General features: G+C 34.2%; 1 protein-coding gene across 1 annotated transcript in view; it reads left to right on the top strand.

Moving 5' to 3' along the window:
* Positions 1–775: 775 nt before the first annotated feature.
* Tecrl (trans-2,3-enoyl-CoA reductase-like) overlaps positions 776–15405 on the top strand; it is a 114040-nt gene continuing 99410 nt past the window's right edge. The window contains exon 1 of the mRNA XM_005392848.1: positions 776–1058. Coding sequence (XP_005392905.1) covers positions 825–1058 — 234 coding nt within the window. The 5' untranslated portion in view covers positions 776–824. The remainder of the gene's footprint in view (positions 1059–15405) is intronic.

Genomic DNA, 15405 nt, shown 5'->3' on the forward strand with positions numbered 1-15405 from the left:
GGTATTACATGAAATCTCTTTCTAACATTCCTCTTTCCATATTGTTTTACATCTCATTGTTCATTCTCAGACTACTTGTAATTTCCATAATATAGTGTTACTGGAGATGAGATGTTTTGTACTGATATTATATTTTGTATTGATTCAGTGATTTTGCAAAGACATAAATGTGTAAAAATGTTAATATAAGGTTTATCTCCTTTACTCCAAGGTGTAGCATTGTTCTGTGCATATGCTAATCTTACAGCTTGCCATGTTTTCCTTCCTTATATGAAGAATTTACTATTTCATTTGTGTACGTTACTTTCTTAAACTATTTTAAACGTATAAATTAGTACTGACAAAATAGATCTTACTTTGTAGTTTTAATTATATGTATATGTCTAACAAATATATATGACTTACATATGCCACTAATTTTTAATTTGTACTTATAGCATGTTACATACTACACTATTTTTCTAATGTAAAGTGTATGACTCTGCTAGTTAAATGAATCTAAATGTGACCGTGCAGGTAACAGTGTGCCTCTGTCTGAAGATTCATGCATGCAGAATTTAGAGACGCCAAGAACCATCGACTCTTTTCTGTTTTGGCACTTCAGATAAGAGTGGTTATATTAAGAACCAGAGATAAAAGGTGGAAATAATTCAGATGCTGGTAAAATAATACTCTGCGCCGCAGAATTCTCAATAGTGTGCTATATATAGAAATAAGATCAGCCATTGTTTTGTAGCCTGCTAAATAAAACTGGGCAGTCGGGATGGCGTGGCACTTCACTAGCAAGTCTGTTTACATGACAGACTCTCCAGCTAGTTTATACAATGTTCAAGAAGCAAAAGTCCCTCCGCTCAGAACGCAAAAGACAATTATTCTTTCAAGGAGTTTCAAGGTCCGCCATGAGGAATGACCTGAGAAGTTTTCACACGCTGTCACACTTTGTCCTCTCAGCAGGCCCCCTAAAACCAGCTCCAGTCCTCAAACATTCAAAAACTGTTCACTTTGAGATTGAAATCCTTGATGCTCAAACCAGAAAGCTGATATGTATTGTGGATAAGGTGAGTTGTGTTTGTTTATTTATTTAAATTTTTTCTTATTTGACTCCGAGATTATTGATCACTTAAGTAAATGCTGTCAGCACTGTACTAAAATAAATTCCTTGGTTTTCACATTTAATTTCAGGATGAAAGGAGAGAGATACTTTATTCATAGTTTTAGGAGAAAGTATTCACTGTCTCATATCCAATTTAAATTAATTACATGATAGTTAATAACTAGGTTCTGGATTCCTTATTGTATTGATTACTATCCAGAAATAAAATTTCTACTGATTAATGTTTCAGTCTACATGAAAATTGTCTTTAGATCTGCTCTTAAAGCATTTTAATAAATATAAATATTATCATAGAGTTTTAATAGGGTTTATAGAAAAGAGGAAGAAAAGTCACAGAAGTTACTAACAGCATCATTTATTATATATCATAGAATATAGGCATAGTTTTGGACTACTCAATTATTTATGGGCAATATTCCAAATATTTTGCTCTTATACTTATGAAAAGAAACTGCTAGTTTAACTTATGAGAAAGATTAACATTTTAATTTTAAAAGAATAATTTGTTTTACCATATAGAAATATTAAACAAGTTTTTGCTGTTACCATAAAGTAAAATTTAATCATTTATTCCACATAACCATTCTCTAGCTGAGCATCTAGAGAAAAGGAAAAGAAATTGTTCACTGCTTTCATTGCCAAGAATATTATATATATACTTTTTTTCATGTTTTATTAATTATGACAATATGGGCAATTGGTTAATTTTTATTTTCAGATAGAAAAGAAAATTTAAGACATTTTGTAAGTTTATGTGGATCATAAGTATGAGAGTTAAAACTACTTCCTTATATAGACTTTCAAAGAGTATACTTTTTCCGTAATTATACTGCAGCCAGATGTGAAACAGAATTTTGATATATAAATTTTAATCATAATATAATTTATTTCTGGTTATTACATCAGCAAATTATTTGGAATTTAAAAAGTGATATTTAACTCTAAAAACTGAAATTCTCACCCAGAAATTGTAGATGTTTGCAACTTCTCACTATGAGAGTCCAAATTGAGAGGAACATTATTCAATCAGGGGAGAAGACATTGGATGGAATGGACAGAAAATAAGTCACAGATTTTCACTTTGGAGTAATAAAAAAGAATCAGTTTTAATGATTTCTCATCTATATTTAGATTTTCTGCTTTTGAGAATTTATTTGAAGGTCACAGAGGAACCTTTCAAATCTGAGTATTGATTAAATTGTGCAAATGATGCATAGAGCAAGCCATGCAGCTGAGAATTTCTTGGGAACCTCACATTTGAACTTGAGCCCTTGTGTCCCCCTCTCAGTGGTAAAACCCGACAGGAGCTCAGCAGGCTAAACGGGATTAACGGGATTCCTTGCCACCTTCCCTGCCCACTCACATGGCATCCAACTGTCTGTATTCACCTCTGACTTCACAGCAAGGATGAATTTGTTTGGTTTTATTATTAATTTATAATTTGCTATGTTGTTTCACAGTAGCAGTTTTACAGTTCAGAAAAAAATGAATCAGTTTACATATTTTTGCTTCAAAGTTTGCAGCAGTTTGACTGTAAAAACATGAGAAATCTTTATTTCTTTAAACAACTTAATAGGTAGGTAGTAAGGTTGGGAAAAATGCATTTGTTGCATTTGGCTGAACCCAGAATACAAAAGAAGTGCTGTTTAAAACTTAGTTTCTTTAGTACTTTCAGTTCTTACTGTGTTATGAAGTATTATGAGTTCAAAGTATTATGAGGATCTTTGGAGTTAAGCATGCGCAGACTCATTTCCTGCTGAGTCACTCCTGCACACCAAGGGGAAGGAGAGACACTCCCTGCTTATCCTCGGCACTCTAACGTATCCTCATTTAGCGTGTGCATTAATAAAACTTGTCTTTTAAATCTTACAATGAAGAGCAGCAATGATATATGAAAAAAGCTCAGAAAAATGCCTGGGTCATAATTGGAACAAAAGTACTATTTGTGTAATTTTTAATAATCATTGGAAGAGATGCCATTAGTACACATAAAAACTTCAGAAAAAATAAATGATGAGTCTTTTTCCAGTGGGCACAAAACTTAAATTTTATTTGTTGATATTTGATTATCCATTGATATGGCTTGGTATCATGATGGCTTGTTATCTGTAATGTTTTCAGATACTCTGAGTAGATTACATTATCTAGTGAAATATACTGTGACAGAAAGCTTCCTCTGAGTTCAGACACTGCCACTCAAAATTGAAAATAGGCAAAGCAGACTCAAAATATCTCTTAGAAATGTTCTGATAACTTCTGAGATTAAAAAAAAAATGTATCATATTCTCTTACTTAACACCCCCCATACATACAAAATACACCAAGCAGCCAACAAAAACCCTTCCCTACCTTCCCTGGCTATGCCCCTTTCGACCACTGCTTCCCTGGCGTGTTCCAGCTGTCTTCTCTCATCTCCTCTTCTCATCCATCCAGAGCTGATTCTCTGTCACTGGTCTGAACTGGAAAGTGCTGAGGTCTCAATAAAACAGAAGGCAAACTGGCTAAACCGGAAGCCCATTTTCATCTTGTATTCCAGTATACTGGCAATGTTTTCTACTGTTAATCACATCTTCCTGTCTAAAACTCATTGGAATTTGAGAATAATATATACGCATATTTATACATATGTATGTATTATGTACACATATGCTTGAGTGTATGTATATCTTAACCCACAGAGAACTTCATTAGCTTTTCTCTTCCTTCTCTAGTGACTCCTCATCATCTTATTTACTAGTTATGGGCCGTCAACTCAGTCTTTGGAACTTTTTCCATCCATAGAATTTTACCACATTGAGCCACAGAGTTGTAAATATCATCTACTTATTGATGACTTGTAAACATATAAATGCAGCTCACCCTTTTTCCTGTGAACTGTAGAACAATTCTGCCCCTATCTGTTGTCTGTCTACCTCCATTAGTCTGTCTGTCTATCTGTCTGGATCTGTCTATCTATCTGGCTCTTTCTTAGGTATCTCAAAGTTAGCACATCTAAAACTGAGCACTTAATCTTCTTCCAATAATTTTCCACAGAATCCTCCAAGTGAAGGAGTGACAACTAACTTATCCTTAAAATTGCTCAGGCCGTAGACTTGAAGGAGGCAAGGTTTATCTCATAATCTCACACCCCACATGCAATCCGTCTTCCTGACAATACTGTCTCCTGTCTGACAGTTTCCCATGACCTCTCCTGCCAGCACTCCCAACACTCCCCCCTTCTTGTCCTTGGTGCTTTCAGGATGTTCTCTGCAGAGCAATCCACAGCAGCCTGTTAAAGCGTGTCAGATAACACCATTCCCTTGTCAAAACCAGCTGCACTAGCCTTTACATGGTGACTGTCATATTTTCTGAGAGGCCTTTCCTGACTATGTAAAATGGCAAAGCCAGCCAAGTTTCTTTATTATCTTTTCTTTTTAAAATGCTCTAGTGGACCTACTGCCATCTAAAAGGTGATTTTGTTAGTTTATTTTTATTTTATACTTAACTACCTTTTGCACTTAGAACAGTGCTTGGTAGAAAAAATCTAACCAGTGTATGACAAATAAATGAACACTTCTTCAAGAAATAAGTAGAACTCACAATGCACTCACATTGAAGAGAGAAAACTTTAAGGTATATGGCTATAATACATGAAAGTAAATGTTATATTCTAAATTAAGTTATTACTGAAATAAATGAAAATATATTTATAGAAAAAATTTCCACCTTACAGTGAATCCCTCCTAGCTTGTCCTGAATATGGGTGCACATAATTATCTTTGTCTTTCCTTACCATTTATTAGTAGATAATCAAGTTCAGATGACAAAAGGTAACTGCATTTCATAAAGCGTATGGAGACTATTTAACTAATTCAGTCATTGCCATGTATGATTAAAATAAGTAACCAAAGATGATAAACTGGAGAGGTTTGATGGCAACTCTAAGGAGGAAAACTTAAGAAAAAAATCTATCAGTGAATTATTTCCATTCATTGCCTATCTTTGTCTCCCTTCTATTTTGGAAAAGTCAGACGTTCATCTCATGATAAGTCAGTGGTTCAAGAGTACGGCAAGGGCATTCAAGGCAGGGCTGATAAATGTTCCCAGTGTCTTCCCATTCGCTTTTCTTTGATCTTTTCTCTAAGGAAACTACCATTAAGAGCCCTCTTTCATCTAGGTTTCTGTTTTCTCTATATCGTAACTCTCAAATTTTACTACAGAATTTCTACAAATAAAATAACTCAGTAATTCTCCAGTCTTGCTAATTGTAAAAAGGTCATCACCAGAGAAGAGAAAATAATAGAATAACAGGACTGCATCAAACTGTATCTTTACTATTTTACTTAGAACTTTTGAGAATACTTAACTTTTGACATGTCTACTTATAATGCTTCGTGCTACATGAGACACTTGGCATATTTATTCCTTAATTTTTTCATCCATAAATTCAAAATGGAATCTACCTTAGAATCACCTCTGACAGTGTTCAGAACACCATGTCTATGCAAATGACTGATGTCTCCTCTCTTTCCTCTTCTACTTTTCCTCCATATCATCCTTTCTCCCCCATTCTTGTCCCTGGCTTTCGCCCTCCTCTTCAGTCCTCTTCTTCTTATTTCTCACGATGTCATTAACATAAAGACTCCTGAGATGTGTGTTCAGATAGACCTGAATTTTGATATAAATCTAAGAGTATATTTTCTTTCTTCTTGGACATAGTCCAATATCTCTGACCCTTGTGATACTCCCCTACAAAGGATTTAGGATTTTGCTTCTCCATAGAGGAAGAAATTGTGGCCCAGAGAGTTAAAATGAAATAAGTGTGTGGCAGAACCAAGCTTTGAACTCAGATAACATATAATATGTGCTTCTCTCTTGTATTTCTGATTTAGTAATTTTTAACAAGATCCTGACACATGGCTCCTGAGAGATCTTAGTGATTTCCAGTAGCCTGAATTCTCAGGTCCTGTTTAATCTCATCATTGACTCAGCTGACTTCTGATTCACATAGAGGTTTTTAAGGATAGGGTAATAATTTCAAAAGATATTGATTAGCACATCCAGTAGAAGTAAAGGAGACTTCTTAACTACTCTATTCTATCTTTTAGATATAGGAAGTAAAAAATCATGCATATGCATTTAAACAAAGGAATGAAACATGTACTTAAATTCTGTAATATTAAATTAAGGACAAAATGCATAATCAAAATTTTGTATGATAAAAATTATATGAGATTGATATTAATAATCCCTCTGAAGAAAGGGAATGAACATAATAATTTTTGTTAGTATAGAGAAGACCCAATATACACCACCACTTTCTAAATGTACTTCCAAATTCTATTAAACAACATACAGTTCTAGTTTCCAAAGATGCAATGTGTGTGCATTAGTATTGTCTACTGTGAATTAAATTTCTCCCTGTAAAACAGAGACTTATTATATTGCAAGTATTTATAATATAGTGACAGGCAGAGTGAGACAATGGCCTATGTTTGCAAGTAAGACCCATTTGTGTTTTCATTTACAATTTACAAATTCTTGTTTTATCATCTTGGTGGGTTACTTAGCAGTCTCATGCTTGGTTTTCTTTCAACCAAGATTACATAATGACTCTATATTTATATGAAATGTATATTTATTTCATGATTAGTTTTCTGTAAATTAAAGTTGTATTTTAGAACATGGTAATATTTTGGAAGTATTAATCTGAAAAGATTTGCTATGCTGAGGTAGAAAACAACTATTACATTTCTATTATGTCTATTATACTTTAATCTTGTGTAATAATTTTTATCTGTAAAGATTAAAAGGGCTACTAGTATTTTTCAAAGAGATCACTTCTTTAAATAGATTAAAATATTTTGAGATTTGTTTTATTACAGGCAACAATTGTACATATTTTGAGGTATAATATTATATTGTGATAGATGTGTACATTGCAGAGTTATCAAATTAAGGTAGTTAGCACACGTGTAAGCTCAAGGATTTATCTTCAAAGACTTTTCACATCTTCTGTTCTAGTTATTTTTAATCCTAAAATATCCTTATTGACTATATTGATCTTATTGCATGTAGAGCACCAGAATTTATTCTTCTTGACTATTATCTAATTGTAAGTTTTGCCTATTCACTAATGTCTCTTTTATCTCTACCCGCTGCTACCCAACAGGAATCATCTGTGTAGCATTAGTTCTTGCATTTCAAATCCAGCTTTCAATTACCAAAGCACATGTACCTGTTACATGCATGACATACCATGCAGTGAAATACCATGCATGTGGAGATATAAGCATTATACATGAATGGAATAGTAGGCATAAAATGAATATAGCCTATAAAATATACATGAATTATACATGAAAAAGATACCTTAGAATAACAATGTAAATCATTATGTGTATTCCAGGAAATTATGGCTATGGTTTACACTTAAATATATCATGTTTCATATAAGCATAATCTTTATGTTTAATCTGTAAATAACATGTGATTACTGTTTTCTGATGTATGAGAAGCAATGTTTCTCCATTTAGAAGCCTCTCATAGATAAATAAGTTTTGGAGGATGTTTTTAGAAAGACTATATTTGAAATATTCCACATTCCATGATTTTCAAACTTCCTATATTGATACTTTAGAATGCTCTAATTGATGATGCATTAAATATATATATTTATATATAAAATTTATGAAGATATCTGTTCAAGTGTTTGGTTAAGTGTTTGAAATTATGTCTCAGAAATAACTGTTGTTCTCATATGTTTTGTCCTTTCCTGAGGAAGACAAATGGTGTAAAGTAATTTCAGGTTTCAAGATACTTAATCATTAGGGGGAAAGAAAGGTAATTTGTGTGATTAAGAAATGGAGATAACTTAGTCTGTGGAACAGGAAAACCACCTTAGAGAAGTGATGTTTATGCGTGGTCTGGGCACCAACTAAACGAATAGAATAGGTGCGCATGATAGATACTTTGAAGGTGGAAAGAAGACGGCACGGTTGGTTGTCCAGGGTGAGATTTGGGAAAGGTGTATGTATGATGCTAAGTTGTTGTCCTGAGTAACTGTAGGGCCTGAGGTTGGTATAACTTACTGTGTCAATTTTATGATATTTGAATTCTAATTTTCTCATGAAGACAAATAATGATGCCAGTAGGAAGCACTGTGTTTCTTTTAATTTGGAGATCTTTGTGAGTTAGTCAAGTAGGGAAAATCAGTCATCGTGTGTTCATGGAGGTTTTGAGCTCTGGAGAATGGTCCCATTTATTTTGAAATTAAAACTGTGTAGGCACTCCATCAGGCCTTTGGAGAAGAGAAGAAAATTGTAACAATGTAATGACTAAAGGGAAATATCTGGCAATAGCAGCCTGATGATTAGTAATGTTTCCAAGAGAAGAAAGTTAGATTTTCATCTCCAAGGTAAACAAACAGAGATGACAGGAAAGTAGAGTATGGCATTAGAGAGACAGAAAAAAAGAGAAAAGTTGTACCACAGTGGCTTAACCAAGAGAGTTTCAATCAAAAGAAGAGTTTAATAGTGTCAAATTTGAAAAGACATATAGAGAAAGAGTATAAATATTTATTGTATTAAATATCATAGTATTCTTTGCTGACTTTAATTAGACTATGCCAAATATAGTGATTAGAGGAAAAATCCAATCTGGAATGGGCTACAGTGAACTGGAGAAAAGAAATCCCAATCTGTTGGAAAATATTTCTTTGGTGGCCCCGGATCTTTGGAAAATGTGTTTATTCCCCTTCAGCTCTATGCTGTCTCTTACCATCTGACTACATTATTGGGATTGCTTTCGAACCCTTCTTAATCACTGCATGTGTCCAACATGCTGTGCCACATGCCATTCCTGGAACACGCTTTGTAATTTCCATTCCATGAGTTTGGGTCAAGTTTCCTCCCTTTACCTGCTGGCTTCTGTTACAGTCTGGCCGACTCCCGTCATTCCGTATGGCACAACTGAGGAATGGAGCCAGCAGCATCAAATGGCATGTGCAGGGCTGTTTATCACAGTCATTTCTCAGATCTGCCTTTCAGAAAATTAAGTATGACAGCCATAAGGAAGGTAGGAGGAATAAGAGACAGTCTGAAGAAATCTCAGTAAAACTGAGAGGTCAGCTTTGGAAGCCTGTTCAGAATTGCTAGGGCTGGGAGGGCACATCACAGCGTGGGACCTGCTTAGGCTGTGCAAGTCCTGCAGCACCTCTCACACTTAAGCAGTTTTGGCATCGGGCAAGTTCCTGGTGTTACCTTCCCTTATGTTTTACAGACATAAAGTATCGTATTGAAGGAGAACAGAAATACCATACGTGTCACCGAGACTGGAGTAAGTTAGCACATAGCTCACAAACTGAAATTTACAAATTAAGTAATGCAAAATTTTCAAATCCATTACATTAGACAACCATCATTTTAATAGATTTTTAAATAGAATTTTCACATTCAAAGAAAGCATTAAAGATTACTTTTTCTGAATATGTGTATGAGAATAAATATAAAGCAGCTCAAGGAAAATATAAACATTTGAACACAACTTTAGGATGCCCCTAATACTTAAGAAATATATGTACATTCCCAAAAACATACATACAGAATTTTTTCTAATTTAATCTTTACTGCCTACCAATCATGTGTTACTTTAGTCAGTTCAAGCTGCTGTAATAAAATTACCACAGACTGAATGGTAGGCTGAAAAAACAGAAATTCATTTCTCACAGCCCTGCAAGGAGGAAAGTCCAGCAACCAGGCACCAGTAGATTCAGCTTGTGTGTCTGGTGAATGCATGGTTTCTGTTTTAAGTTAAGGCGGTCTTTGCATCATTTGAAAAGGAAATTAAGACTAAATCACACATTTGCCAAGATAAGAGCTTTACTTGGCAAATTGGAGTGAAGAAAGTTCTGTGCTGATGCTGCTGAGAGCCACGTCCAGGGATCTAGGCTGGCCCATCTGCAAACCTGGGAGGAGACCAGCTTTCGAGCATGAGTGGGTGCCCTGGGGTCTGGTTGCTCACTGTCTCAGTCCCTCCAGAGCTCTGGAATCCTCATGGGTGAGGGATGTATGTTTTTCCAGGAGAGGATTGGCTCTTCCTGTGTGATCTTGTCATGTGGACCTCTGCCTTTCCTGGAATCCAGGTGATCACAGGTTTAGGACAATGGCTGGAGACTCTTGGTACAGCTCAGTGTCCCTGTACAACTCTTATCTTGGTATCCTTAAACCTGAAGGAGGATGTCAGAGCTAATCAAATAGCTCCAAGACAGATACCCTCTAACCCATCAACGTATCATTATGAAGAGCTGAGACATGATTGGATTTAAGATTTTTAGTATGAAAGGATAAAAAATGAAGATCAAGCTGTATTTTGTTTTTAGCTAACTATTGGGCACCTATAGGCCAAAGTAAGAATTCAGGTTCATAAGAAGAATGGCTTTTAAGTCACCCCTGTCCCAAAAGAATACACAAATCATGCTTTCAATGAGTAGCATGGAAATGCTCAGAATTCTGCCTGTTTACCATCCCTGTGGTGGTCCTGAATGAAGTCATGACTCTGCCTCCTTCTTACAGGAACAGATAGCATTTCCTTCTTCTGTGCTCATAAATAAGAAGGGCTTGGGGAATTCTGTGTGCACTTTTTGGAGGGAGCCAGCGCAATTTGCGAGGCCTCCATCAATCCATGTAATTACAAAAGATCTTCCCTCTCACTAACCTGTTGCTCAGTGGCTCACACGCTCTTTTCCTGTACCTACCCTTCATAAACTGAGCTTGTCACAAATTATCAGTTATTTGAGCAACTCCAGGAAGTAAATATTCCATTGTTTTATATTCTAAATTATCTAAAGCCTTAGAGAGATCTGAAACTTTAAACATACAGCCAGTGGAAGATTCTGGACCCAAGTCTGTGCTCACTGAGATCTTATGCTTACATGATTAGAAGCATAAAGAGTTTTAATTAATCAATTAATTAATTATTCTGCTGGAAATTATGTAAAGAAACATGTCAATTCTATGTATTCATGAGTGATACAAAATAGTGAATAATCTCAAATTTCAATGTATTTATGTAGCATTTTTTTGCTATGGAAATTATGCTATGTGCATAATTACATGACAAGAGCTCAAAGGTTTGAGGAAAAGCATTGTTTGAGGATGACATCACCCCTAACATTTGTCCGACACATTATTATAGCAATTCTAGAATATTCCTTCCTTGTTTCCTCTCTTCCTTTGTCCTCCCGCTTCTCCTTCCTTTCTTTCCTCCACCTTATTTATACTTCATGCCCTTTGCATCCACAGATTTACTGGATTACTGATTTAAAATTATTTTAAGTGGAATCTGAACTGAACATCTCTAACCTACAGACTTTTTATTCTTCTCATCATTCCTTAAATGTGATAGGCTAATAACTCTTTGTACAGCAGTGACATTGTATGACATACTCTAAGTATTCTAGAGAAATGTTTTAAAGTATAGAGAAAGATGAGCATAGGTTATGAGTCTGCATAAATACTAAGCCATTTATGTAAGGGACTCAGCGTTCATTGATTCTGTTGTGTGTAGGAGTGAGGGAGTCCTAGAACCAAAGACCCATGGAAGCCAAAGGAAGACTACAGTAGAGATTTTCCGGCTGCTAAGTATTATCATAGACACTGGCAACACCAGCATGGAAACCAAACCAAAACAAAGATCTTTCCTGCTCTTTACATGTCTATATCACTTTAATGAATAAACACATGTAGGTATGAAACATAGACTGGATAACATGCTAAAAGAGAAGTCTGATTATTGTGCACACAGAGCCCAGATAACAGTGTTCGTTGCTACTGAAGAAATTGTAAGGAACTTTAAAAATCTGTTCCAGCTATGAATAGTCCCCATACAGCAGAATTATCTCGAGGTTATCCCTAACAGTAAAGGGCAAGCCCCTAAAGTAGAAATTATGTTCTCTAAGTGCCTCACTGCATTGGCCTTTCAGGCTTTTGCTGAAGGCAAAATGCTACAAAGACACCTTTGGAAAGTTTAGAAATCAATGCCAAGTTAAATTCCTTACTCAAGAGTTTCAAACATGTGATCCCCTCAAGCTCTGTACCATTAGTATATTATGGTTTATTAGTGGCTTTTAAAATTGCACATCATTCAGTAATTTTCAGTCCCTGTTGATCTGCTGGAATTCAAGTGAGAAAATAAGAGCTCAAAATTCATTGCCACTAAACCTTATGAAAGTCACAATCACTTATTTTCTTATCAGAAGTTAGTTGTCTCTTAGATATATTTTTAAGTTTCTACTTTATCTAGATAACAGGTATGATATTTGAGAATTGATATTAATTTTAAATCAATGAATATTTTACTTCTACCTACTTATAAACTTCTTGTTTCAGTATTATTTGGGACAGAGAATTAATTACTACTGTATTTTTTTTTATTTCTTCCTAATTTATACCATTATATGTACTTTAAAACCTCTCAAATAATAATAGTTGAATTTCTGGCTGTCTAAATTAGTCCATTACTTATCAATACTGATCTATGTACTACTGAATGAGGATGTATTATTTCCTTCTCATAAACTTCATTTAATCAGTATTGGCTATAATCAGAATTTAATTTAATCAAAGATTTAACAGAATCTCATGGCAAATGTTCAGAAAATATGCTACTACTCCTTCTCTACTGGTGGGAAAATTTCAAAAATCATTCTAATATTGATTGCATCATACTTTATGATAAGAGCTACTTCATGTACAATTTTTTAAATCTTGAGATAGTAGGAATATAAATGACAAAGTATTAAAAGTCTTACTTATTCATCACAAAAATAAAATATACCTCATATCAAAGTGAAAATAAAAATGTAAGTTTTTCCAAATATAAACTATAAAGTTATTTATTTTTGTTTACACTTTAATGAACATTTTGGCATTGTGTGGACATAATCTCTTTATAAAGGCTTTATAGTAATAATATTGCTTTAAATTAAATTAATGCCCCATGTGTGGTAGCTTAAACATATAAATACAAGGTGTGACCTAAAACATAAGTGCCTGAAAATGATTACAGTAAAACACACTTCATCACTTACTCCTTTCAAAATACCCCTCTTAGTTTGAAACACACTTATCTTGTCTTTCCTGCCATTTTCTAAAGCCATTCTGGGCATTCTCTTTTTCGGGTGCCTTTTGTTGCAGGGCTCTGAATTGCTGGATGTCCTGAACTCATTTAAAGTGTGCACCTTTAATTGTCATTTTGTCTTTGGGGAAGACCCAGATGATGCATGGTGCCAGATACAGTGAATAAGGTGGATGCGGCGCGCAATATTTTTACGAGCCAGCCTTTCTGCTGGATGGCTCTCAGCAGCAGTGTTTGCAGAGTTTTGATCACAGCTCCTAAGGCATGTATGAAAGTGGGCTTCCTGAAATGCTTCAGAATAGCAAGAATGATGGGGTAAATCTCTTCTAAGAGATGAGGAGTATTTTGAGGGAGGTTAAGGACAATGCATTTTTCACAATGATAATTTTTAATATTTAAATATTCACTGCATATGTTAATCATAGTTCATACAAGTTGACTAAAGTACTTAATTTTCAAGATTTTTACACCATAGTAAATCAACTGTTTAAATTTAGGTAGCTATTTCATATTTTTAAAGTCTTTTCAGTGTCATCTACATCATGAAGTTGTTTATGTTTTTCAAGTGTCTGTTTGTAACTATCTTATATCGTACCTGGCACTCAGTGACTATTTAATTTCCTATACTTTTCCATTCCATTTTTCTCACTATACCAGGTAGTGTAGTGGTTAAAAATCATATCCAGAAACAGCTATTTTCATCAAATTCATTTCTGTATTTTAATTGTATGACCTTGATATATTACTCAACCATTCTGAGTTAGTTTTCTTATCCTTAAAATGGAAATAATAACATATCTTAAACTATAAAGATAATATGTCCATTAAATTATTTAATAAGGTAAAGTTCTCAGTAATGTTCCGATTGATTAACCCTTTTTTGCAACTCAAACTTGCATCAATCCTCCTGCCTCAACCTTCATTAATTCTTTAATATGAGTTATTACACGAGTCTGTATTATATATGTTCTCCATTGTTGTTTCTCTATCATAAAATAATTTTTAAAAATGGGAACAAAATAAAACAAGTATTTTTATTATAACACAGAAATAGCCAGCAAATTCACTTCTGTAGGTGAAATTCAAATGTCTACTAAGGTAGTAGCAAAGAGCATATAGTATAAAGCAAAGATTGAAATGGACCTGAGTTAAAATAGGACTTACTTAAGCCAATAGCTGTTCTGTTAGGAAACTTCATGTCCAGGTGACCAGAGGCAAAACTACTAATCAGGGTAGTTCTTTTCATCTTTACTTCCTGGCATATTTATTCATATCACTTCTTTTGCATGTATCATTGTCTAGGTTTGAATTTTAATTCTACAGTTGCCTTTATTTAAGTCAGTGGAATGAATGTACTCTTGAAGGTTATTACGCAAATTCTGCAGGTTAATTTTGTCATTTTCAAAATAAAGTCCTAAAAGTTACTGAGAAAAAAAAAAAAACTAATCAAGCAATGAGAAGACTTATCATGGTAGTTACTATTGCTGCTATAAAATCAGACGCTGTTTCCAGACATACTGCAGTGGACAAGAGTTTTTATTATAATTATTAGCAATACTCATTTTATGAAATTTACCTATTGTCATGTTAAGACTGAAAGTAAAACTATAGTTTTTCAATTAATTGACTGTGGACTTTAAACATCAGCTGAGAGGACTACTTTTCCCTCTTTTTTATTCAAGAAACAGCTATTTTGGTCAGGGATGCAATATTTAGATTCATTAAAGTCTGAAAAACTGAATTATATTCAATATTTTACCCACTTTGTCTAAAGGAATCTAAATAATCCACTGTAGCACTATATATACACATACATGCATTTATATATATATGCTTTAATTCAAATTAGAGTCACCCACCCACGGAGCATACAAACTGTGGCCCCAACACAAACATGGTAATAGATATCCATTGTGTGTTCCATACAACAACAACGGAATATACATTCTTCTCAGCAACACATGGACTTTTCTCGAAAATACTAGCTAGCATCACATGCTTAAGGAAAAAAAAATGAAATTATCTTGTATATTATCAAATCATAGCACAATGAAATTAGAAGTTAATGGCAAAATACACCATAAAAACTATGAAAGCATATAGGAATTAAACAATGCCTTCTTGAATAATCAATGGGTTATAGAAGAAATAAAAAATGAAATTAGCTAATTCCTACC

This window comes from Chinchilla lanigera, unplaced genomic scaffold (genome assembly GCF_000276665.1).
Source record: "Chinchilla lanigera isolate Chin_1 unplaced genomic scaffold, ChiLan1.0 scaffold00046, whole genome shotgun sequence".
NCBI lineage: Eukaryota > Metazoa > Chordata > Mammalia > Rodentia > Chinchillidae > Chinchilla > Chinchilla lanigera.